A 26,476-nucleotide genomic window follows, 5' to 3' on the forward strand; every position below is an offset into this window, starting at 1 on the left:
CAAATGCTCGCCCTCTGGCCGGATACGCTTGGCTTTACTTTAATGTCCAGTTTAAAGAGAGCGTCGTCTTCACAAATTATGAAGTTTTACCCCGGAGCTAATAGCCTAAGGAAAACAGAATGTGCAAGGCTGTTGGATAACCTGGGTCTCCTCTAGTCTGGGGAACTAATCCCCGCTGTGTCTGCATTTCAGTGCCCATGGCAGTTCCGAAGATGACCTCAGAGACCCTGAAGCACAAGATCAACCCTTCCGCAGGAGAGACCTTCCCACGCGCCATCGATGTCCTGCTCTACACCCCAGGTGAAGACCCTTCCCTGCTTTGTCACTGCTGTTTGTTTTAAAATTTTATTGATGTACAGTTGATTTACAGTGTCGTGTTAATTTCTGCTGTATAGCAAAGTGATTCAGTTATACACATATATACATTCTTTTTCATATTCTTTTCCATTATGGTTTATCACGGGACATTGAATATAGCTCGCTGTGCTGTACAGTAGGACCTTGTTGCTTATGTCGCTGCTGTGTTTGGAACAGTCTGAGAGCTTAAGACTTGTGGTCAGGGTCAGCGCCGACGTGGAAGGGCAGTGGCAGGAGGAGGGTGGACGGGGACCAGGTGGTTTTCTACTGTTGGAGGGCGGAACCCTGAGCAATGAGGTGCAGCCTCTCTGTGGACTCAGGCTGGAGTGGGGCCGTGAGGGGCTGAGTCCCCGTCCGGCCTCGCCATCCTCACGTCCGGTGGATAAAGGCCCTGTGCTTCTGTCTTTGGTCGTATCAAGCCCGTTGTCACCAGGATGGGATGGCTGCACCTCCTGTGCTGATGTGCACATCTGACAACACAGCTCTTCCTGCTTGGAGTGGTCGGACGGCCCCACAGACTTTCACGGCCCCTACGAGCTGTGTCAGAGTGATGACGGCAAGAAGACAGGGTCGCTGCCCAGGCCTGGGGGTGAACAGAGACCACCCTGCGTCACAGGCGCACAACTGTCCGAATGCTTTTACTTAGTTCTGACTTGCAGAGAGTTGCAGCTGAGTGTTGCTCCAAGGTTACAGTGTTGGGAACAAAGGAGCTCAGTTCCGGGCAGAGCCTTCGAGTCCGGCCGCCCCTTGTCCGGCCCGTCCGCATCAGGAGTTGGCGGCGGCGGCCTCCGTGCACCCCCATCCTTCACCCTCCGAGGTTCGTGACCTCGTGGGGCAGTCCAGCGGTCCACAGCCAGGGGCTTACGTTCCACGCGGTGTCTGATGGGCAAACTGAGTTTCTGTGGCAAAGCAGCCTCCCGGCCAGAGAGTTTATCTCCTCCCTGGATGTCCAGAAGACCCAGCAAAGCAACAGATCTCAGATGAAAGAGAGTAGAGAGCGGCCGAGCCCGTCCCTCTGGAGATTTATCCAGTCGAGGCTGTCTGCTGATGTCACTCGGCTGTGACGGCACAGACCAAGACGCCTTTCATCACGGCATCTGAATAGACGAGCTCTCCTTAGATCTACGCTAGTTTCCCTTAAATTAAGCCTGACTAGACTCTGGGTTTCCTGTCATCATGGGCTAGTTCCCGTCCCTCTGAGAACATCTAGAAGGGCCGGAAAAAGTATAAAAAAACAAAGGAGAACAGGGGGGCCCCTTTTCCCATGCAATGGCTGCCGGTACTGGAAACAGTGGCCGAGAGAGCTTTGGCCAGCCATGTGGGGTCAGGGGGACGAGCCTGGGGTCAGGACGCACCCGTCAAGAAGCGGGCAACCCCTCCAAGAATTCCGAGAGTCAAGGGAGCCAGGCCCCAGGCACCAAGCTTCAGAGCATCCCAGTCTCTGGGGGACTGAAGACTGTGTCTCAATGGGCAGGATCTCCCCCAAGGGGGCCAGGAGACCAACGGCATGAACACCCCAGAAGGCCTGGCAGATTCACACTTCTTGCACTTACGACGGAGGGGGTGCTGCAGAGCAGGGGACGGGAAAGATGGTCTCCATCACGGAAGGCGTCGGGGTGTCATGCATCCGTGTGCAGAAGATGAAGCTCGACCACACCTCAGATCACACGCGGCCATCACTTCAGTCTAAACGTGAAAGGCAAAAACATAAACAAATGAAACTTGGAGATGATAACATAGAAGAAGATATTCATGACCTATGGTAAGGAAAAAATTCACAAATAGCATATAAAGGATACCAGCCATAAAGGAGCAGACGGGTGAGTTAAGGATTTTTAAAAGAAACTTCCAAACGAGTGAAAGTGCTGGTTGCAGACGGGGAAAGGGATATTCACAAGACGAGAGAACCAACAAGGGGCTCAAGTTGGGGATATTTAAAGAACGGCTACAAGTCAAGGAGAATGAGACAGCCCGATTCAGAAATGGGCAAGAGATGTAAAGGCTTCACCATGGAGGACATCCAGACGGCCAGCTAAAGCAAGCAGCCTCATCGGCGTCAGGGAAACGCAAATAAACCACAACTGAAAAACCAAAGTCTTCACGCCGTTAGGATGGCCAAGACGGAAAGCGCTGACCAGGCCTCGTGCTGGCGGTGACGAGAGGCAGCGGGAGCCCGGCTGCCCTCGGGGACGTGTCCACAGGCTCCCTCCTTCCTCTGGCCCTGCGCCCACTTCCCTCTGCCTGCAGCGCTGCCCCCGAGTGAATCCTCAGGCCTCCTCCAGATCCTGGCTCAGGGAAGCCATCCCCCCGACCCCGGGCTCCGTCTGTCTGCATGTTTCTCTAGCTGGAGCCAGCTTGTCCCCGAGACTCGAAGCTCCGAGGGGCACGGAAGCTTGGGCCGTGCTCACCTTTGGGTCCTGGGTACCCAGGGTGGCACCTGGGGCTGAGCAGGGGCCGGGCAGGACCTGAGTCGTGTATGAACCACATGCTGATGCAGCAGAGGGTTTCACCGTTTTGGGTTGCTTTCCTCTTTAGGGCATCTTGACCCGGCAGAAAAAGTCGAGGATGCTCACCCCAAATTATGGTGCGCTCTGAACGAAGGCAAGGTGGTCGTATTTGATGCTTCCTCGTGGACAGTTCACCAGCACTGCTTTAAAGTAGGCACTTCTAAACTGGTGAGTAAACGAGTGCGCACAGTACTCAGCCAGCTTCCGGGTTAACTTATGATTTTGGAAACTGAACACGTCCACCTGTATAGGCAGCGGGATACACGAATCCCACGACGTCGCTGAATCCTGCAAGTCTTTGATTTTTATCTCGAGTTTTAAAATGTAAGCTTGTTCCATCCTTCACTTAAATGTTCTTCTTTAAGTGAGCAGATAATGGCTTTAACCACCCCCGCTCTGAAATCTGAAACAGGATTTCAGTCATGGAAAGGGCAGTGTGGTAGTCTCACATTTACATTGTCAGTCACCAAAAGCAGACACTAGAATCATTTTAACACATTTGGGTTTGAAAACTAAGAACCATTTAAGTCAAATCTGCATGATATTATAGTTATCGCGTGGTTGAGAAACCTCAATTCTTTGAGCTTTTAGACTGATAGCCTGGTCAACTTTATTTAATTAAAAGAAAGTTAAGGGACTTCCCTGGTGGCGCAGTGGTTAAGAATCCGCCTGCCAGTGCAGGGGACACGGGTTCGAGCCCTGGTCTGGGAAGATATTGCCACGGAGCAACTAAGCCCGTGTGCCACAACTACTGAGCCTGCGCTCTAGAGCCCGTGAGCCACAACTACTGAGCCCGCGTGCTACAACTACCGAGCCTGCGCTCTAGAGTCCGTGCTCCTCAACAAGAGAAGCCACCGCGATGAGAAGCACGTGCACCACAACAAAGACCCAACACAGCCAAAAATAAATAAAATAAATTAAAAAAAAAAGAAAGCTAAATTCATGCAAACACAGCCTCCCCCGACCCGCACAAACCCGAGGTCAAGTTTTAGGTCTGTAGCCCTCAGTGCCACCAGGATCAGCCCCCTGCTTTTTGGAGACTTTTCGAGGCCTTGCACGGCCCTTTGAAAATCATTTCTTATTTCTGTACTACGTGATGTCAGCCATGTGCCCCAGGGCCTCCACGCCTGGAACGGGTCGTGTGAATTCGTGTTTCCAGATGAGGGGTGATCAGTGGTTTCTTTCCGGTGGGGCTGCCCTTTAACTCGGCACCCCAGGTATCTTTGGCGATACCACCCTACTGTCCAAAATGCCGTCACACCTACTCCTTGGTGGGCTTCATCCTGTTCAAGACCCTCTGAGGGCACAAAGGAAGCCACTGTCCCAAGGGGTTCTTGCTGGGAAAATCCTCAGGCCAACTCCTTTAACACAAGACTTCTTTTTTCACGTTTAATGTAAAAGGCACGGTGTAGCAAAGTTTACGTACCTAAGTGTTCCTCATTACTTCGTATCATCAACTTTGATGGCCACGTTCCACCATCTAAAGATAATGTGACAATCTATGCTTTCAAAACTGGGGTGAAACAGAAATATTGTGAATATATGTTGCCAAGGGGGTGCGGGATCATTCGAAAGAAGTTGCTAAACCATTTTCCCCCGCATTCAAATAATGAGCCTCAGATGATAAAGGAACGGAATCCAAGACACATTAAAGTAAAATATGTACAAAAGTCTAATAACGCTTTAGATGAAATGAAAAACAAGAAAGTAAGGACTTCACTCTTATTCTAAAATTTAATTTTTTTCCTGTTGATTCTTAGTTACAAGCAGCATTTCAAAGACTGTTTAAACAGTAGAATAACTTAAAATCCTTGTGAAGATGAAATCACGCGGCTGCATGTTGTATCAATCTCTTCTGCTCCCCAGTTAGGCCAGGAAACATTGAATTAAAGCAGGAAGTCATCCAGTTCTGTGAAAATGTCTTCCCACTGGTTTCACAGGGTTATTTTGTACTGTGTCAACAAGACAGCAACTGGGGCAATTATCTCTAGAAAATGCTGCCTCATCTGAAATTTGAAGTTCCAAGTGGTTTATCTAAAGATATCTTTGGGCCACTAAAGAAAGACATTTTACTAAAATGTTACAACAATTCTCAGGTAGATGCCTCAAAAGAAAGGGCTTTTTAAAATGATTAATGCTGAAATTAGCAAGGTAGCATCTTTTTCTAACTTATGAGAATGTTTGTTGGTAAAATTAAAGCTATCAATTTTTATGAGCTCTTTCTTCTGACAAAGAGAAGTACCAGTAAGCACCATCAGTCCTGATTATACAGGATTAGATCTAGCCTCAGCCCCTCCACAGTGATGTAACTGTTGCTCTTTGGAATCTGCTTGGATCTGACAATCTGAGACCCTTGTTCGGTTACCAGTCAAATGTTGCCCATATCGTGGAGAAAGTCGGACACCGCTCAGGAAACGTTTAGGGAACGCTTTTTTAGGGATGCAGTCGGGTTGGTTGAGATGTACAGCAGACACATTTGCGTTTCACATGTTTATGTGGCTTTTCTAACTCTTCAGTGTTTTAGTCCTTAATTTCTAATTTCAGAAAGTCTAGAGATAATCACTGGCATTTTGTCTGTTGCTAATATACAGTCTGTCCTCATTATTTGCAGATTCCATATTTGCAAACTTCCCGACCCGCTAAAATTTATTTGTAGCTCCAGAGCAAATACGGCGCTTTCACGGTTCTCCGCAGACACGCACGTCTACAGAGCAGGGAGAACTGGGAGCTGTGTGCATGTTCCCAGCCGAGGTCAAGCAAGGCGACTCTGCCTTCTCGGTTCAGCTCAAACTGTAGACAGGTGTCCTTTTCACGGCCTATTTAGTGCCATGTTCTTCGCATTTTTGTGCTCTTTATCGTGATTTTGCTGTTTAACATGGTGCCCTAGTAGAGAGCTGAGGTGCCAGAGGCTGGAATGTGCTTTACAGAGAAAATGTGGACCCACGCAGTTCAAACCTGTGTCGTTCAAGGGTCAGAGGCATCCTTAAACAGGAACACACAGCAAGATGATGTGCTGATCGAGTGACAAGAGCGTGCCCAGAGGCCGGCAGGACCCTAAGCCTGTCGGTCCCTGAGCGGCGGCTCAGCGCTGGCTGGGAGCGCACAGGCCAGAACGACTGCCGGGAACACGGGGGGCTGACCGCTCTGCTGTGTCCTCGGCCCCCTCAGAACTGCATGGTGATGGCGGAGCAAAGCCAGGTGTGGGTCGGCTCGGAGGACTCGGTCATCTACATCATCAACGTCCACAGCATGTCCTGCAACAGGCAGCTCACGGACCACCGCTCCAGCGTCACGGGTCTGGTCGTGCAGGACAGAGCGCAGGCACCCAGGTCCGGCCAGGCTCCCCTGGGAGGAGGGGCCATCTGGCTCTTGCGTGGGTCAGGGGTCCCAGAGGGAAGGGCTCCCGTGGCCGTGGGCCATGGCCTGCAGGGCCCGGGCTGGGCAGGGGGAGCAAAGCGGGTCTGGAAGGTGAGTCGGGACATTCGTGGTCATCCTGGGTGCAGAGAAGCGGCCTCTGCTGGAGACCGAGTCCAGCATGCGTGTGGTGCTTGTCGCAGCTGGCACCCAGCCTTCCTTGCCTGTTCTTTGGCTCTGGTGTTTGCCTGCCATCCTGGGCCTGTAGACGCATCACCCTAACCCCATGTCTTCTCATGGAATCCCGTTTGCCCGTGTCCAAATGCCCCCTTCTTATGAGGACACTGGTCAATGCTGGATGGGGGCCACACTATTCGCAGCATTTAACTACTTCTGGAAAGGCCCTACTGCCAAATGAGGTGGCATTTTGAGGTGTCGGGGGGCTAGGATGTCACCATATATTTTTGGGGGGACACAGTTCAACCTGTACTTACCTCATCCTTCACCGGCTTCACCACGTTAAGAGTGCCAGCCCCGCGTCTGTCCTGCTCTCTGCCGTGTCCCATGCTTGGGTGCCCAGGGGAGACGTGAGAACCAGGCGGGGTCCCCGTTTCCCTCTGTGAGGAAGCGGGGCTCAGTGGGTGTGTGAGGTATGCTGAGGTCACCCACCCTGAACGGGCAGCCCCAGCCCTGGGCGCAGGTGGCCACAGCTCCTAAGCTTTTCTGCCGCTTCCCTCTGTGCCACCCCCATCCCCTTGTGCCCCGAGTTTCAGGGGTGCCGCCTGCCCTCAGTCGGGTGGGCCTAGGTCCTCACGGGAAGATGACACGCCATCAGGTGGGGAAAGGGCCGTGCGCGGCACTAGCTGAGCCCGCCTCCCCGCGGCTGCCAGTCACTGACACCGTGTTGATCCGTGGACTTGAGCTTGGAGGGGGCGTGTGCCATTCCGGGCCCCTGGCGGGAGGGGTGGATTTCAGCTAACAGTCCTTTACGGTTCTGCTCACAATTCCTGGCGGAGCCAGTAGCCATGTTGGAGGTGCCGGGGTGGGCGGGGGGCGCTCAGAAACCCGCCACCCTGACGGCACTGGCGTCTCTCACTGGCCGTGTTGTGTATGCTTTACCTGGTGGGAACTTGAAAAGGCACACGGTGTTCTCAGGGCCACAGTTAAGCGCCTGCACGTGTGTTCACCCCACAGCACTGTGTACTCGTGCAGCGCGGACGGGACAGTCCTGGCCTGGAACGTGAGCTCCCTGCGGGTGACCAGCAGGTTCCAGCTGCCGGGCAATGGGCTCTCGGCCATCAGACTGCACGGCGGCCGCCTCTGGTGCTGTAAGTGCTTGGTCCCTGCCCGTGGCTCCTGGCTAACGGCAGGGGAGCCAAGGCCCCTTTCCTCTGCCACACGCGTTTCCAACTCTGACTGTGAAACCCTGGTTCCTTCTGGATGCACGCGGCTCCCCACGCCCCTCCTGAGTTGGCTGCATCCCTGGCCGCCCTACGCCCTGCGCGGCCTCCCCTCCTGCTCCTCGTCTCTGCTCTTGCCGTGCCCCGGGGGGCCGTTGCCACTCCTCCCGGCAGCCCTCTGTGGCCCCGTCGTTTGTGTGCGGGTGACGTCTCCCCAGCCGTGCTGTGTGCTCCCCTCTGCCCCTCCCAGCACAGACCTCGGCCGGGGACGCCTATGGGTCGGAGGGGGCCACTTCGGGGTGTGACGGGGAGGTACAGACGTTGTGCCTGGTGGCGTGGGTTCTGCATTTTCTGAGCATCACCGCACAGAGGTTGCCTGCACTTTGAAGTCTTCCCTGGTGTATGCCAGGTAACGTGGGTGATGGTCGTGAACACTTTTTTTATAAATTGAAGGATTTTTTTTTTTTTTTTTTTTTTGCGGTACACGGGCCTCTCACTGTTGTGGCCTCTCCCGTTGCGGAGCACAGGCTCCGGACGCGCAGGCTCAGCGGCCATGGCTCACGGGCCCAGCCACTTCGCGGCACGTGGGATCCTCCCGGACTGGGGCACGAACCCGCGTCCCCTGCATCGGCAGGCAGACCCTCAACCACTGTGCCACCAGGGAAGCCCTTGAAGCATGTTTTACGTATGATGAGATGCACAAAATGTATGTACAGTTTGTTGTGTTTTTAGTTTTTATTGGAGTATAGTTGATTTACAGTGTTGTGTTAATTTCAGGTTACAGCAAAGTGAATCAGTTATATATATATATCCACTTTTTTTTTAGATTCTTTTCCCATATAGGCCATTACAGAGTATCGAGTAGAGTTCCCTGTGCTATACAGTAGGTTCTTATTAGTTCTATTTTATATATAGTAGTGTGTATATGTCAATCCCATCTCCCAATTTATCCCCACCCCCATGCCCTGGTAACCATAAGTTTATTTTCTACATCTGTGACTCTACTTCTGTTTTGTAAATAAGTTCATTTGTACCTTTCTTTTTAGATTCCACATGTAAGTGATATCACATGGTATTTGTCTTTCTCTTTCTGACTTACTCAGTATGACAATCTCTAGGTCCATCCATATTGCTGCAAATGGCATTATTTTGTTCTTTTTTATGGCTGAGTAATACTCCACTGTATATATGTACCACATCTTCTTTATCCATTCCTCTGTTGATGGACATTTAGGTTGCTTCCGTGTCCTGGCTATTGTAAATAGTGCTGCAATGAACACTGGGTGCATGTATCTTGTTTCAAATTACGGTTTTCTCTGGGTATATGCCCAGGAGTGGTACTGCTGGGTCATATGGCAGTTCTATTTTTAGTTATTTAAGGAACCTCCATACTGTTCTCCATGGTGGCTGTATCAACTTACATTCCCACCAACAGTATAGGAGGGTTCCCTTTTCTCCACACCCTCTCCAGCATTTATTGTTTGTAGATTTTTTTAAATTAATTAATATACTTATTTATTTTTGGCTGCATTGGGTCTGCATTGACACACGTGGGCTTTTCTCTAGTTGCGGTGAGCGGGGGCTACTCTTTGTTGCGGTGCGCGGGCTGCTTCTCATTGCGGTGGCTTCTTGTTGCGGAGCACGGGGTCTAGGTGCGCAGGCTTCAGTAGTTGCGGCATGAGGGCTCAGTAGTTGTGGCTCACAGGCTCTAGAGCACAGGCTCAGTAGTTGTGGTGCATGGGCTTAGTTGCTCCGTGGCATGTGGGATCTTCCTGGGCCAGGGCTCGAACCCGTGTCCCCTGCATTGGCAGGCAGATTCTTAACCACTGCGCCACCAGGGAAGCCCTGTAGATTTTTTGATGATGGCCATTCTTAGTGGTGTGAGGTGATACTTCATTGTAGTTTTTTTTTTTTTTGCGGTACGCGGGCCTCACTGTTGTGGCCTCTCCCGTTGTGGGGCACAGGCTCCGGATGCGCAGGCTCAGTGGCCATGGCTCACGGGCCCAGCTGCTCCGTAGCATGTGGGATCCTCCCAGACCGGGGAACGAACCCGTGTCCCCTGCATCGGCAGGTGGACTCTCAACCACTGCGCCACCAGGGAAGCCCTGTAGATTTTTTGATGATGGCCATTCTTAGTGGTGTGAGGTGATACTTCATTGTAGTTTTGATTTGCATTTCTCTAATAATGAGTGATGCTGAGTGTCTTTCATGTGTTTTTTTGGCCATCTGTATGTCTTCTTAGGAGGAATGTCTATTTAGATCTTCTGCCCATTTTTTGATTGGGTTATTTGTTTGATATTGAGCTGCATGAGTTGTTTGTACATTTTGGAAATTAATCCCTTGTCGGTTGCTTCGTTTGCAAATATTTTCTCCCATTCTGAGGGTTGTCTTTTTTGTTTATGGTTTCCTTTGCTGTGCTAAAGCTTTTAAGTTTCATTAGATCCCATTTGTTTATTTTTGTTTTTATTTTCATTACTCTAGGAGGTGAGTCAAAAAAGATCTTGCTGGGCTTCCCTGGTGGCGCAGTGGTTGAGAGTCCGCCTGCCGATGCAGGGGACACGGGTTCGTGCCCCTATCCCGGAAGATCCCACATGCCGCGGAGCGGCTGGGCCCGCGAGCCATGGCCGCGGAGCCTGTGTGTCCGGAGCCTGTGCTCCGCAACGGGAGAGGCCACAGCAGTGAGAGGCCCGCGTACAGCAAAAAAAAAAAAAAAAAAAAAAAAAGATCTTGCTGCAGTTTATGTCAAAGAGTGTTCTGCCTATGTTTTCCTCTGAAAGTTTTATAAAAAGTGTCTGGCCTTACATTTAGGTCCTTAATCCATTTTGAGTTCAGTTTTGTGTATGGTGTTAGAAAATGTTCTAAGTTCATTGATTTACATGTAGCTGTCCAGTTTTCCCAGCACCACTTATTGAAGCGACTGGCTTTCCTCCATTGTATATTCTTGCCTCCCCTGTCACAGATTAGGTGACCATAGGTGCGTGGGTTTATCTCTGGCATCTCTATCCTGTTCCATTGATCTACATTTCTGTTTTTGTGCCAGTACCGTACTGTTCAATTTGTTGTGTCTTGACGAAAGTATACACCACATAACCACCCGACAATCAAGACAGAACATTTCCATCACCACTGCTGGTCCCTCTGTGCCCCTTTCCAGGTGGCCCCCACTCGAGGGAAACAACTTCTGAATTCTGTTATGGATTTGTTTTGCTTGTTCCTGAACTTTCTATAAATGGGCTCTACAGCATGTGTTCTTTTCATCTGGCTCAGTTCAGGCAACATGATGTTTTTAGGATTCATCCACAGTGTTTGAGTAGCAATAGCTCATTCTTTTTATTGCATGAATGCTACAGCTTGGTTATCGGCTCTCCTGTCATTCTTTTCCAAAGCTGCCACACCGTTTTATATCCCCACCAGCGGTATATGAGGCTTCCAGTTCCTCCCCATCCTCAGCAGAACTTGTTATTATCTTTTTTTTTTTTTTTTTGCGGTGCGCGGGCCTCTCACTGTTGTGGCCCCTCCCGTTGCGGAGCACAGGCTCTGGACACGCAGGCTCAGCGGCCATGGCTCATGGGCCCAGCCGCTCCGTGGCATGTGGGATCTTCCCGGACCGGGGCACGAACCCGTGTTCCCTGCATTGGCAGGCGGACTCTCAACCACCGTGCCACCAGGGAAGCCCCTATCTTTTTTTTTTATCATAATCATCCTGGTGGGCGTGAAGTGGCATCTCATTGCGGGTCTGGTTGCATTTCCCCGATGGCTCTTGATGTAGAGCATCTTTTCATGGACTACTTGCCATCTGTGTGTCTTCTTCAGAGAAATGTCTATTCATATCCTGTGCCAATCAGTCTACTCACTTTCAAGGCGATTAATCATATGGTTGAGTGTACCCTACTTATTTTTTTTTCCATTTTTCACATCTGTACTTTTTTCTTTTGTTCCTCCTTTCCTGCCTTATTTTAGACTGCTTTTAAATTCAAGTTAATCTTCTTTATTGTCTTTTTAGCTCTATGTTTGGTTTTTTTTTTGGGGGGGTGCCATGCCATGCAGCATGTGGGATCTTAGTTCCCCAGCCCCAGGGATCGAACCCACGCCCCCTGCAGTGGAAGTGTGGAGTTTTAATCACTGGACTGCCCGGGAAGTCCCTAGCTCTGTGTTTTTTGTTCCACTTCTTAGTGGTTGCTTTAAGGATTTCAATGTGCAACCTTACCTTCTCACAATCTACTTTAAATAACTGTTACACACCACTTCGTGTATAATGGACACAGAGCACAGCAGTAAAATTAATTCATTCACCTCTTTCTCTCCCTTTCCTATCGTTGTTAAATGCAGTATTTTATTTCTATGATTGTGATAAACCTATTTTAAAAAATTTTGCCTAAGTGTTCAATGGTCTTTCAAAGAAATTAAGAAAAAATTATTTTTGCCCATATATTTACCATTTCTGGTTGGGCTTCACTCCTTCTTAAAATCCAGGTTTCCATCTTGCATCATTGCCCCTTAGCCTTAAGAATTTCCTGTAGTATTTCTTATGATATGAGTCTGTTGTAAACAGATTCTAGGCTGGTAGTTTTTATTTTTTTCCCGGCACACTGGAGATATCATTCCAGTGTCTTGCAGCTTAGCTTGTTCCTGATGGGAGGTCGGCCATCATTCCCCCTGTTCTGCTGAATATAATGTGGTTTCTGCGGCTGCTTTTAAGATTCTGTCTCTGGTTTGCATGAGTTGGACTACAGTGTGCTTGGGTGTGAAGGGCTTTGTGTTTATCTTGCTTGCATTTACTCTCTTGAATTTGGGGAAAACATAACCATTACCTCTTCCATTATTTCTCTTGCCCATTCTCTCTCCGTGTCTTCTGGGATTCTAATTATATATTAGTAATATATATATTATAATTATATATAATTATATATTAGTTAGACCATCTGATAATGTCCCACAGGTCTCAGGCACTGCTATAATTTTTTCCTTCTTTTTCTTGTGTGCTTTAGTCTGGCTAAGACCTGAACCTTTCTTCTTCTGTGTCCTGTCTGCAGTTAAACCTATCCAGCAAATTTTCATTTTAGTTCTAGAACTTCCATTTATTTTATAAAGAACTTGGATTTTCTCTCCTAAATCCTATATTCTTCACTTATCCTCTCCATATCTTTCTCTAAGTTTTAAAACATATTTGTAATTGTTGGTCTAAAGTCCTTGTCTGCTGGATACTGGATCATCTGTGGGTCTGCTTCTGTCTACTGTGTTTCCTGTTGGTTTTTAGTCGCATCTTCAAGCTTCACATATGCAATAATTTTCACTGCATCCTGGATATTGTTAATGACATGCTGAGGAGACTCTGGACTATATCCTTAAGTCTTGTTCTAGAAGGTCATTAAATTACTGACAGATCATCTTGATCCTGTGGAGAGGCTTGGTCTTAGGATTTTCTAGGGTGAGTATATTTCAGTTTTGACCTTAGTCCTGGTATGTGGTCTTTGTTCTTACAGCATGGCCCTTTTAGGGTTTCGAGGAATGCCCAAGGTATATACCAAGCCTTTCCTACAGGGATGAGCTAGAACTTTGAACTCTTATCTCTGTAGCCCTGGGGAGCTCTTTTCAGGTCTTGAATGTTCCAGTTCTGCTGTTTATACACAGTTTGGGAGCCAGCCAAGGATTTGAGGAGAATTTATACATGCATTTTGGGGATCCCTCATTTGGGAGATATCCCCCCTCTATTTCCAGCCACAATGGCAGCAGCAGCCCCAAACTATATCCTCAACCAAGATGGCCTGCTACGTACAGCTAGAATTTTTATCCCTCAGTGCCCCACAAAGAGCCGGGAAGTCCCGTCAGAGGAAACCTAGGTAACTGTGCAGCTCACTGAGTGTCTTTCTTTTCTTTCAAAGACCATATCCCTCAGCTTTGGTTGATCTCCAGTGACTGTCAGATGTGTGTCTGTCCATCCATGGATGCATTTTGGACCAAAAGTTGCCTGTTAAATATAGTGAGAGACGTAACAGATTAGGATGAGGATGCATAGCCTTGTTTTCAGGATGGAATCCCTCTTATTTTTCAACTTAACGTATACAGTAAGTAGTTTTCCTAGTTAACAACAGTGAGAAAAGGACAAGAGGAAAGCAGGGCTTCTCTGGGTAAAAGAGAGTGTTTGCTGTGAAGTGTTGTTCCAAGTCTTTATCTAAACAAGGGTAACAGCTAAAGCCTTGGTCACTCATCAGCTGTGGTCTGTGGGCACTGAGGTGTGGCCTAAGAGTGTGTGTGGTGGGGGACAGGCGACACCTCTGACTCCTCAGGCGAGGTGAGCCTGAGGGTCCCCGGCTTCCCTTTCTACTTCGGTCCCAGTATTTCAGACCCTGCATGCCTTCCCTGCGTCTGGATGGAAGCTGCCTTTACTGCAGCACTGCCCCTCCCCCAGGCCTGACGTTTCTGGGAGGGTGCGGACCCCATCCCTGCTCCCTGTGGCCGGAGGTCTGCTCTGTGATGTTGCTGGCACACCTGTGGTTCAGGCTGCAGCCTCCGTGTGCATTCAGGTTCAAATCCAGGTGTTGTCACCGATGACTGGTCACTTTGGGCTGGTCCCCTGCACTCTTGGAGTCTCTGTCTCTTCATCTGAAAAGTGAGATGGAAATACCATCCCTCCCACAGGAGAGCACGCTGACGGCTGGGAGATGTGAGAGGCAGAAAGTGGGCCTTGGAGCGTCCGTGAGTGTGAGGGTTGGTGACAGTTACCCCAGAGGACCGCTTCCCCGGATCTCGTGGACAAAGCTCTCCCCAGGTCCTCCTCCCTTCCACCGCCCACGGCAGGGGCACCTTCCCTTTGGGTACCTGGCCCACCTCGAGGACAGTGATTGGTCTCACCCACATCTGTCGCCCCCATCCCTCGTAACGTGTGCATTAGGGCCCCTCCGTGCTCGCACAAGCAGGGTCGCTGTGAACTCTGCCCTGTGCAGTGTTGGCGGGCGGCGAGCATGCTGGTCGGCACGCCCCCGGGGGCATTAGCGCCTCTTGGCAGGACTTCCTGCCACCCAGGTCTTGCTAACAGGTAGCGGCATCCTAGGGGCCTGTTAATTAGTCCAAGTGGATAATGGCATCTCGGGATAAAAGGAGGGATGCTGGGGTTTGCTTATTAGGTCTCAGGAAAGAGAGGTACGGGCAGCCTCTCGCCACCTGCGACTGAGAACCCAGCTGAGCTTCAGAGTCCTGAGGGCAGCCAAGGACAGAGGGGTCATTTCTCTGTGGACCTGGAGTCCACCCACCGTGACAGGAAGCCGGAGCCCACCTTGGGGACTCGTACCCCCTCCCTCTGGAGCCAGATGGCACTGCCTGAGGGCAGGGTTGTGTCCTCCTGTCCTGGTGGCCTCAGCACAGGGCGGGAGGTGGAGGACGCAGGCAATAAAAGCCAAGAGAGGACAGCCCTGCAGCTCTTCACCTTTCCTTGAACCTGACTCCGTCTCCCCTGTAGCCTTGATCTGACCTCCTCCCTGCGGTACTAATTTTGATGGCCTGTAGCTCTCATGTTGTGGAAACTCTTGGTTTGCTGGAGTGAGTAATAGAAAGAGACAGAGAAGAGCTTAAACAGAGAGACGTGTCCCATGGCGGGGCACCATCACCTAGAGTTCTAACCCTCACCGCCAGGGGTAGCAGATGCCGTGGCCTCAAGTGATAGGAAATGCCAAACAACCGTGGAAGGAAGGGTTCCGAAAGCCTCAGGAGAGGGCGCTGGACTCCAACCGCTTCCTCCTCGGTAAAAATGGGGCTAATGGTCTGAGTGTCCCTGCAAGAAAAGGCGAAGGTGCTACGGGGCAGCTACAGTTACAGATGCTGACACCATGGTCAGACGTGGTACAGGAGCAGTGGCCCCGCTGGTCACACTGCAGGTCACACTGCAGCTCTCACGGCGCTTTCATCCCTGTGCTCCGAGTTCGCTCTGCCTGCTCCTCATGCTGGCCCTTCCACCCTGCAGGTACCAGTAACAGTATCGTGGTCGTGACCACGGCTGGATCTCTTCATCAAGAACTGAAGATTGGTGAGAACTTTAAAGAGATAAGCACCTCCTTCCTGGGTTTCCAGCTCATGCCCGAGGTAAGCCCGTGCGTCAGGTTGGGCCGGCGCCCCCGTGCCACTGGGCTGCCACCGCCCGCGTCGTGATCCGTTCCACTTTAGCAGGAGCAGCTCTGGGCGGCCTGTGCCGGGTACGACGACATCTACGTTTGGAGCCTGCAGGACCTCGCCCAGCCCCCGCAGAGGATCCACCTGCAGGACTGCTCCAAGATCAACTGCATGATCAGGGTGAAGAAGCAGGTAAGGCGGCCCCGGGGCTGCTGATCAAGGCCTGGCCGGGAAGGACGTGGGTCTGGGGGTGCCCGAGAGAGCGCCGCACACCTCTGAGTGGGCTGCTTGTGTGGTGCCCGTTTCTCCTCAGCAGATCTGGGTGGGCGGCACAGGGCTGTCGCAGGGGAGATCCAAAGGGAAAATCTACGTGATCGACGCTGAGAGGAAGACGGTAGAGAAGGAGCTGGTGGCCCACGTGGACACGGTGAAGACCCTGTGCTCCGCGGAGGACAGATACGTGCTGAGCGGGTCCGGCCGCAACGAGGGCAAGATTGCCATCTGGAAGGTCGAGTAACTGAGGGCGCGTGTGCCCTGTGAGCGAGGGATGCGCCTTCTGCCGGCTCCTGGCGCCTCCCCAGAGAAGGCGGGTCTGAGCCTGGGGCGGGGGGCACTGCGCGGGCTCCTCTGCGGGGGCCTGTTTGGCTCTCTGGCCTCAGTTATGAGACCGATAGTGTCGCACTTTCTCTCCTGGACTTAGCTGATTAAACTGGACCGTTTCAGGCTGGGGTGCCTGTCAGGCAGCCTCTGCTGAGAAGTCACCCTGTACTGTCTAGATGGCTCCAGAATCCACGACCTGGGCCAGGACCAGGCCATCTGGGAGCGGTTTAGCCGGAGCACCCGTGACCTGCAGACCTCGGGTCTTGCTTTTCCTCCACTTCACTCACTCACCCAATAGCAAGCACCAGATTTACAGGAGCCCGACAGCCAGACACTGACCTCTTGTTCCCAGCAAAGCTCATCAGAAGCAGTGTATTTTAAATGACCACGTTGTGGTTGAACAGGTTTGCGCCTGCCCTTGCTGTCCCCCGACAGAGCAGGTGACCAGCGCCTGCCCAGGGAGGGGGACAACACTGGGCTGAGGCTGTCTGGACAGGGCTGGGCGAGCTGACGCAAGCGCTGGGTTTTTTCCTTTTAACTAATGCAACGTTTTTTATAATGAAACAAAACAACCTAGAGACTTTTTTCGACCAAAGGTTGGCGTTCCATCTAAAACAGTACAAACTCTTACCAGATACTCGTGTCCGTTTCCACTGCATCTGCATCCTAGGTGCACAGCGTGTATGTATATGTAGATGGTGCCTTATTATTTAACTGAGGATAATACTAGCTCTGCTCTTATCTTACTAGCTATAAATATTTGCAAAAGCGACCTTTTGTACATTTTTACCATTACCGTTGAGCTATCGTCCCCTAATTGTCAGCGAGGGAGGTGTTGGCATGGCTGCACTGCGCGAAGGCCCGAGGCCTGTCCCCTGTGGGCCCGTGATGCGCTCTGCCACAGGGGGCTGGCAGCCGGACCCTCCCTCTGGGCTCTGGGGACTTGGATAGACATCACGCCGGACCTCGCTCACCCTGAGAGGTCTGTGAGGGTCTCTGTCAGGCCCCTAGCACACAGCCAGGCTTCAGAGGCGTCTGCAGAACCCAAGCATTCTGGAGGGTCTGCTCACTGACTGACATTTTGCAATGTTCTGAGACGTGCGGAGAACAGCCAGGCGGCCTAATCCGCCCTCCACCCACCGAGTCTGTCCTTCTGGGGAGGGTGTGTTCCCCTGACTGACTTCTAGATGGAGGACTAGGCCAGCAGCAAACGGCAGAAGGTGGAATCCTGCTTCTGTAAAACACGTGAGAAATCAGAGGAAAAGCCTGTCAGAAACCCACATAAATTATTGAATTCCAACCCACAGGTAACCAGGTATTTTCACCGCGTTGGTAATAAATTCTCTTTTTTACTAAACACTGCTGTGCAGTTTCCTTACTTTATCCAACATTAACTGGTGGCGGCACTTTAGAATAATCCAGGCCTGCTCAGCATCACCAATCATGAGAGAAATGCAAATCCAAACAACAGTTAGGTAGCACCTCACACCCGTCAGAATGGCCAACATTCAGAAGTTGACAGATAACAAATGCTGGAGACGGTGTGGAGAAAAGGGAGCCCCACCCCCACCCCTACACTGTTGGTGGGAATGTCAATTGATACAGCCACTATGGAGAACAGTATGGAGGTTCCTTACAAAACTAAAAATAGAAGCACCGTATGACCCAGCAATCCCACTCCTGGGCATATATCCAGACAAAACTCTAATTCAAAAAGATACAGGCACCCCAATGTTCATAGCAGCACTACTCACAACAGCCAAGACATGGAAACAACCTAAATGTCCATCAACAGATAAATGAATAAAGAAGATGTGGTGTATATATATATATATATATATATATATATATATACATATACATACATACATACATACATACATACATACACATACACACACAATGGACTATCACTCAGCCATAAAACAATGAAATGCCACATGGATGCAACTAGAGATTATTATACTAAGTGAAGTAAGTCAGAAAGAGAAAGACAAATACCATATGATATCATTTATATGTGGAACCTAAAATATGACACAAATGAATCTATCTACGAAACAGAAACAGACTCACGGACACAGAGAACAGACCTGTGGCTGCCGAGGGGCAGAGGGTTGAGGGAGGGATGGACTGGGAGTTTGGGATGAGCAGATACAAACGATTACATACAGAATGGATGGACAACAAGGTCCTACGGTGGAGCACAGGGAACTGTATTCAGTATCTTATGATAAACCATATGGAAAAGAATATTTTTTAAAAGTGTGTATGTATGTATAACTGAATCACTTTGCTGCTATACAGCAGTAACTAACACAACACTGTAAATCAACTATACTTCAATAAGAAAAATATTAACCCCGGAAAAAATTAATACAGGATCATTTTGGATTTGTTCTTATTCATTCTAAGCACCTGTCAAGTTACTTTAATGCAGACTTTTCATTTCCTTTATTCTTGGTGATAATTTCCAAGATCTTATTTGACAGTGATTGCAACTGAAATGAGTACAGAAAAATCAGAGGCTTTTATTCCTAAAAGAGGAAAAAGAGGTGAACAAGTTAAAAGGGGAATAAATTGGCTGGTGCAAGTGTATAGTTCTGTATTTATGTAAAAAGAATCTTGCCAGTGGAGTTTGTGGAAATGAAAAGGGCGCTTTTATGCCTTCGGTGTTTCCTCTGTGCTTTGGAGAGATTCCATGATGAATGATTTGTCGTGGGAAGGCCCAAAATGAGCCAGAATTCATTAAACAGACAATGATGCCTTCCCTACCTCAGCTTTAGAAACCGGAATTAAATTGGTACCAAAAAAAGTGTTTATCTTGAACTAGAAGTTCGTTTACTTTAATATAATTTCAGCTCTCCAGCCGTATTTCAGACAATAGACAAGAAAGCTTGGTTTGGGGGCTGGCACGGCACCACGATGACAATCAAAACCTCAACCCACTCCCTGGTCACAGGAAATTTTTTTTTTTTTTTTTTTTGCGGTACGTGGGCCTCTCACTGCTGCGGCCGCTCCCATTGCAGAGCACAGGCTCCGGACGCGCAGGCTCAGCGGCCGTGGCTCATGGGCCCAGCCGCTCCGCGGCATGTGGGATCTTCCCGGACCGGGGCACGAACCTGCATCCCCTGCATCAGCAGGCGGACTCTCAACCACTGCGCCACCAGGGAAGCCCACAGGAAATAATTTTGATTTGTTCTCGGAAGATGCGAATTCACTGGTTGCTCTCAAATGACAACCTTGGTATTGGATGTGACCGTAACATCTGAATTCCAAGTGCAGGACTTTGGTCCCTTTCTAGGGGATTCCTTAGGAAGACCAAGAGGTGTTTTATCCGCATGACTAGGGAGGGCACAGTTGGAAAACCAGGCAAAGTTGCCCTGCTGTTGCCGCTGCCTGCAAATGTTTGTATCATATTTCTTGCAGGGACTTCCCTGGTGGCGCAGTGGTTAAGAATCCGCCTGCCAATGCAGGGGACACGGGTTCCAGCCCTGGTCCGGGAAGGTCCCACATGCCACGGAACAACTAAGCCTGTGCGCCACAACTACCGAGCCTGCGCTCTAGAGCCCTCGAGCCACAACTACTGAGCCTGCGCTCTAGAGTCCTCGAACCACAACTACTGAGCCCGTGTGCCACAACGACTGAAGCCCGCGTGCCTAGAGCCCGTGCTCCACAGCCACTGCAATGAGAAGCCCGCGCACCATAACAAAGAGCAGTGTCCGCTCACCACAGCTGGAGAAAAGCCCGCGTGCAGCAACGAAGACCCAACGCAGCCAAAAATAAATAAATTTATAAAATAAAAAAAAAAGAAAGATATGCCCATGTCTTAGCCTCTGGAACCTGTAATTGTGACCTTATTTGGCAAAAGGATCTTTGCAGATATAACTAAGTTTAAGATCTCATGATGAGATGGTCCTGAACCCAAAGACAAGCATCCTTAGAATAAGAGCAGAGACCAACACAGGGGAGAGGCCAACTACATGTCATCTGTAGGAACTGCACTTTAAATATAAAAATGCAAATGGAATAAGAGCGAAAGGATGAAAAATGTATACCCTGCAAATGATGAGCATAAGGCTGGTAGAGCTGTTAATATCAGGCAAGACAGACTTCAACTGAAGGTATATTTACAAGAAACAAACAGGGATGTGCATGAGGATGAGAAGGTCAGTACATCAAGATGACATAATGATCCTATGTGTATACGCATTTAATAATAGAGATTCAAGATATGTGATGCAGACATGGTACAACTGGAGGAGAAAACAGACATCCACTCTCATTGGAGATTTTAACACACTGCTCTCAGGAACTGATAGAACAAGCAAAGAAAAAATTAGCAAGGCTACAGAAGATTCGACACTATCAACCAATGTGACCTGACATTACAGAACACTATGCTCAACAATAGCAGAATATCTGTTCTTTTCAAGTGCACGTGGGGTGTTCATCAAGCTAGAACGTATGCTGGACCACAACTTGGAAAAGACTTAAATCACAGAAAATGTTCTCAGACCATGCCAAAATTAAATTAGAACTCAGGGACTTCCCTGGTGGTCCAGTGGGTAAGACTCTGCGCTCCCAAAGCAGGGGGCCCGGGTTCGATCCCTGGTCGGGGAACTAGATCCCGCATGCGTGCCGCAACTAAGAGTTCACATGCCGCATCTAAGAAGTCTGCATGCCGCATCTAAGGAGTGTGCATGCTGCAAGTAAAGATCCTGTATGCTGCAACTAAGACCAGGCGCAGCCTAAATAAATAAATAAATAATATTTTTAAAAAACCTCTAATTAATTGTTAAAAAATCAACAGCAATAATTACACAAAAATCTCCATATTAAAATTATTTTGGAAGTTAAACAACATACTTGCAAATAACCCATGGGTCTAAAAAAAAAAATCACAAGGGAAATTATAAAATAATTTCAGCTCAATGACAGTGAAAACACAATATCTCAAAATTTATGGGATGCAGCTAAAGCAGTGCTCAGAAGAAAAATTATAGCTTGAAATGCCTCTACTAGAAGGTTTAAAGTCAACAATCTGAATTTCCATTATAAGAATAGAGAAAAATAAAAACATTTAATCCAAAACAAGGAAAGGAGGAAATAATAAAGATAAGACCGAATATCAATGAAATGGAAAACAGAATCAATAAAGCCAAAAATTGGTTCTTAAAAATAATAGGTACACTCTAGCAAGACTGATCAAGAAGAAAAAAAAAACAAACACAAGTTACCAATATCACAAATGAGACAGAGGATGAAATCTTATAGCCAGCAAAAGGATATCGTGAAAAACTTTATGGCAATATACTTGACAGCTTAGATGAAATGTATAAATTTCTTAAAAAACAACTTTATGAAATCAATGCAAGAAGTAGTTGAAAATCTGAATATTCCTATATCTATGAAGAAGTTGACTTTAGTCAAAGACCTCACAAAGAAAATCCTAGGCCCAGTTGATTTCATTAGTGAATTCTAACAAAAGGATGGAATACTAAAATTCCATAGAAACTTTCAGAAGAATAGAGGAGGGGAGGACACTTTCCAACTCACTTCAGGAGACCAGCATGACCCTGTTCTAAAATCTGACAGTGATCTTACAAGAAAATAAAAGTACAGATCAGTTCTCCTCATGAACATAGATACAAAATTCCCGAACAAAATATTAGCAAATTGAATCCAGTAATATTTTAAAAGAATAATATAGCATGACCAAATGGTGTTTGTTCCAGGAATACAAGGTTAATTTAACATTTGAAAACCAAGCTATATAATTCAACATATTAGCAAAATAAAGGACAACAAAAAAAATAAAAATAAAGAAAAAGCACAAAAGCCACAATGATCATCTCAATAGATGCAGGAAAAAAATTGACAAAACACTCATGATAAAATACCTTGGCAAACTAAGAATAGAAGGGAACTTCCTCAAACTGATAAAGGGCATCTACAAGAAACCTACAGCAAAAAACATCCTTAATAGTGAAAGTCTAATTGCTTTCCCTCTAAGATTGGAAACAAGGCAAGGATGTTCACTTCCATCCCTCCTATTCAGCATGGTCCTGGAGGTTCCAGTCATCGCAGTCAGGCAAGAAAAATAAAAGAAGGGGAAAAGTACACTTATTCACAGGCAATGATGATTGTTTACATAAATCCTGAAAAGAATCTATTTTTTTAAATTAGGAAAGTAAGCAAATTTAGCAAGGTCACAGCTCAAGATCAATATAAAACAAATTCTAACAGCAAACAATTGGAAAATGTAAAAATACTACTTACAATAGAATTAAGGACACATCAAATAGGAATAAATTTAAGATGTGTCAGACCTGTGCACTTGAAAATTCAAAAACATTGCTGAGAGAAATCTTAAAAGACCTAAATAAATGAAAAGATACACCATGTTCATGGACTGGAAGGTTAAATATTGTAAAGATGTTCGTTCTCTCCAAGTCGACCCGACAGATTCCATTTAATCCCAATCCAAGTCCCAACACGACTTTAAAATAGATATAGTTGTCAATATATATTTATTAAAGTTGTGTTGGGACTTGGATTGGGATTAAATGGAATCTACTGGGTCAACTTGGAGAGAACGAACATCTTGTACAATATCGATATAGATATATGGATATATTTGGAAATGCAAAGTAGAATAGTCACGATAACCCTTAAAAAGAAGATCAAAGCCAGAGGACTCACACTATGTGATTTAAAGCTTTACTAAAAGATACAGTAATTAAGACTCAGGATAAACAATCAATGGAACAAAATGTAGGGCCTAGACACATAAGCATACAGTCAGGTGATATGCAACAAAAATTTCAAGACAATTCACTAAGGCAAGTCTTTTTAAAAAAACAGTGCTGCAATTAGTGGAAAAGAGACAAAAACTCAACCCTCATCTCACTGTACAACCCTTATCTCACTACACAAAATTTAATTCAAGGTGGTTCACCTAAATGTAAAGCTATAAAGCTCTAGAAGCAAGCATAGGAGAATATCTCTGAAACCTTGGTATAGACAAAGATTTCTTAGAAATGATATAAAAAGTGCTAAATACAAAAGAAAAAGTTAATATATTGGATTCATCAAAATACACCATTAATGTGGTGAAAAGAGAAACCACTGACAGTGCTACATCCGACAAAGACTTGTATCCAGAATATATAAAGACCTCCTACAAATCAAAAAGAAGACAAACACTCAATTAAAAAATAGGCAAAAGACACTTCACTAATGCTGAGCAAAAGTAGACACAAAGGCTACGAACCGTTTCCATTTATAGAAGTTCAAAACAGAGAAAAGCAGTCCATGGTGATTGAATTCATAATCAGCGGTTGCCTGTGGTACGGGGTGTGTGGGGGATTGAGCTGGAAGGCATCAAGAGAGCATTCTCTGGAATGAAGGAATTATTCCATGCAGATCGAGTGTTTGTTAGTTACTCAGGTGTAGGTATTTGTCAAAACGCTCATGGAATTGCACACTGGCACCTGTGTGTGTCACTGTATGTAAATTCACCTCACTTAAAAAACAAGACTACAGAGGCTTCCCTGGTGGCGCAGTGGTTGAGAGTCCGCCTGCCGATGCAGGGGACACGGGTTCGTGCCCCGGTCCGGGAGGATCCCACATGCCGCAGAGCAGCTGGGCCCATGAGCCATGGCCGCTGAGCCTGCGCGTCCGGAGCCTGTGCTTCGCAACGGGAGAGGCCACAACAGTGAGAGGCCCACGTGCCCCCAGAAAACAACAACAACAACAAAAAACAAGACTACAGATTCTACGGCTGTTAAAAAAGAATTAGGGAATATTTTGAATTTGATACCAATAAATTTGACAACATAGACGGAATGGAAAATTTATGTGAAAGATATAAACAACCAAAGCTCATTTAAGAAGAAATAGATAACTGAATAGGCTTATTTACGATAAAGAAATTTAACCCATAATTTAAAACCTTCACAGGAAGAAAATGACATAAAGAATTCACCGATGAATTCTTCCAAATATATAAGGAATAAATAATACAAATTCTACGATAATTTTTTTCATAAAAACAGAAGAGGAGTTGAATGCTTACTATCTCATTTATGAGACTAACATTACCTTGCTACCAAAACCAGACAAGACATTACAAAGAAAAAAAATACAGACTAATTTCCCTCATAAACATTAAAATCTTTACAAACAGTTTAGAAAACCAAATCTAGCAATACATAAAGAGGACATTACCTTAAGATCAAGTGGAATTCATCGCAGGAATGCAAAGTTGGTTTAATATTCAAGACCAATTGATGTAATTCACCATCTTAACAAATGCAAAAAGAGAAAACACAAGTTCATCTCAACAGATTCAGAAAGAATATTTGACATAATTCAACATCCATTCATGTTAAGAACTCTCAGCAAACTAGGAATAGAAAGAAACTTCTTCAACTGGGTAAAGAGCGGCTACCAGAAAACCCACAGCAAACACAGTACTTACTGGTGAAGACTGAATGTTTTCACTGTGCAATCAGGAACAAGGCAGACTGCTTTCTCTCACAGACTGGGAGAAAATATTTACAAAATATATATCTGATAAAAGACTTGTATCCGTAAAACTCAACAAGGAAAACAAACCAACTAAAAAACAGGACAAAAAAACTAGGTTAGACATTTCACTAAAGATATACAAATTGCAAACACAGGAAAAGATGCTTAACATCTAAGGAAATGCAGATTAAAACCACAATGGGACACCATTACACCACCCATAGAGTGGCTAAAATTTTTTAAACTACGCTGACTAGGATGCTGACAAGGATGTGCAGAGACCAGAGCGCTCATTCGTTTGACTGTGGGAACGCAAAATGGTAGAGCCCGTTCTCAAACCCATCAGAAAAGAGTTTGGCAGTTTTTATAAAGTTAAAAATATACATACTCACCAGCTGGTCATTTGACTCACCAATCCCTCTCAGGTATTTATCGAAGAGAAATGAAAATGTACATTTCATTACTATACACACAAGTCTCCTACTCAAATGTTCCCAGCAGTTTTATTCATAATAACCAAAAACTAGAAACAATCCAAACGTCCATCAACTGTTGAATGGATAAACAAATTGCAGTACATTCATTTCATGGAATACTCCTCAGCAATAAGAGGGAACAAGCTCATGGTGCCTCAATAATATGGATGCATCTCAAATATTTATGCTAGGGACTTCCCTGGTGGCGCAGTGGTTAAGAATCTGCCTGCCAATGCAGGGGACACGGGTTCGAGCACTGGTCCGGGAAGATCCCACATGCCGTGGAGCAACTAAGCCTGTGCGCCACAACTACTGAGCCCGAGTGCCACAACTACTGAAGCCCACGCGCCTACAGCCCGTGCTCCACAAGAAGAAAAGCCACCACGATGAGAAGCCCCCGCACTGCAACCAAGAGTAGTCCCCACTCGCCGCAACTAGAGAAAGCCCGCGCACAGCAACGAAGACCCACCACAGCCAAAAATGAACAAATTAAAAAAAAATTATGCTAAATAAGGGAAACCAATCACAAAATACTGCATACTATTATATTCCATTTATATGAGACTCAAGAAAAGGCAAAAACTATAGTGACCAAAAGCAAACGAGTGATTGTCACGCATAGGAGGTGGGAGAAGGGAACGCCTACAGAGGGGCACAAGGGAACTTCTTGGGGGGACAAAATATGCTGCCGTGAACATGTGTATAGAAGTTTTTATGTGAACATGTGTCTTCTTTCGCCTGGGTATATCCCTAGGAGTGGAATTAACGGGTTGCATCTTAACCAGACGTGTGTTCGACTTTTTGAAGCACTATATCACGCTTGCAGTGCTGGTTACACTCTCTACACATTTATCAGAACTTATCATATGGCACACTTAAAATTGGTCCATTTTACTGCCTGTAAATTATACCTCAAGAAAGCTAATTTGTTAAGCAAAAATAAAAGTTGAAATCAAAGAGACAAAGGAGGCAAATCATGATTGATCCTGAATTATACGCTTTCCTGATGCACAGTGCTCAGATTAACGAGATGACACCAAAGGTCTACTCACTTTGTGCCATGCAGACCCAGCCGAGTCCGAAGTCTCCTATGTGCATTGCAGCAGCTGTGCCGCGAACGGTGTCACTCTGGATCTGTCACCTA

The 26,476-nt window shown here is 47.2% G+C and overlaps 1 protein-coding gene and 1 long non-coding RNA gene across 6 annotated transcripts in view; one reads left to right on the plus strand and one right to left on the minus strand.

Annotated features, from left to right (window-relative positions):
• Nucleotides 1-17,678, plus strand: part of DENND3 (DENN domain containing 3) — a 58,576-nt gene extending 40,898 nt beyond the window's left edge. For 2 of the 5 annotated variants that reach the window (XM_081258582.1, XM_081258586.1), the window contains exons 17-23: nt 193-300; nt 2,893-3,032; nt 6,033-6,193; nt 7,413-7,546; nt 15,576-15,694; nt 15,776-15,913; nt 16,035-17,678. In XM_081258582.1, coding sequence (XP_081114708.1) covers nt 193-300; nt 2,893-3,032; nt 6,033-6,193; nt 7,413-7,546; nt 15,576-15,694; nt 15,776-15,913; nt 16,035-16,238 — 1,004 coding nt within the window. In that variant the 3' untranslated portion in view covers nt 16,239-17,678. The remainder of the gene's footprint in view (nt 1-192; nt 301-2,892; nt 3,033-6,032; nt 6,194-7,412; nt 7,547-15,575; nt 15,695-15,775; nt 15,914-16,034) is intronic. The other 3 variants (XM_081258583.1, XM_081258584.1, XM_081258585.1) reach the window with 3 other exon arrangements.
• LOC308630145 lies at nt 386-24,977 on the minus strand. The gene is made up of 3 exons (XR_014017771.1): nt 24,807-24,977; nt 24,554-24,629; nt 386-2,043 (listed from the first exon to the last, which is right to left on the minus strand). It is a non-coding gene; the product is annotated as an uncharacterized lncRNA (long non-coding RNA).
• Between the last annotated feature and the right edge of the window lie 1,499 nt (nt 24,978-26,476).

The sequence above is a fragment of the Mesoplodon bidens genome, assembly GCF_964165515.1.
Source record: "Mesoplodon bidens genome assembly, chromosome: 16".
NCBI classification, from domain to species: domain Eukaryota; kingdom Metazoa; phylum Chordata; class Mammalia; order Artiodactyla; family Ziphiidae; genus Mesoplodon; species Mesoplodon bidens.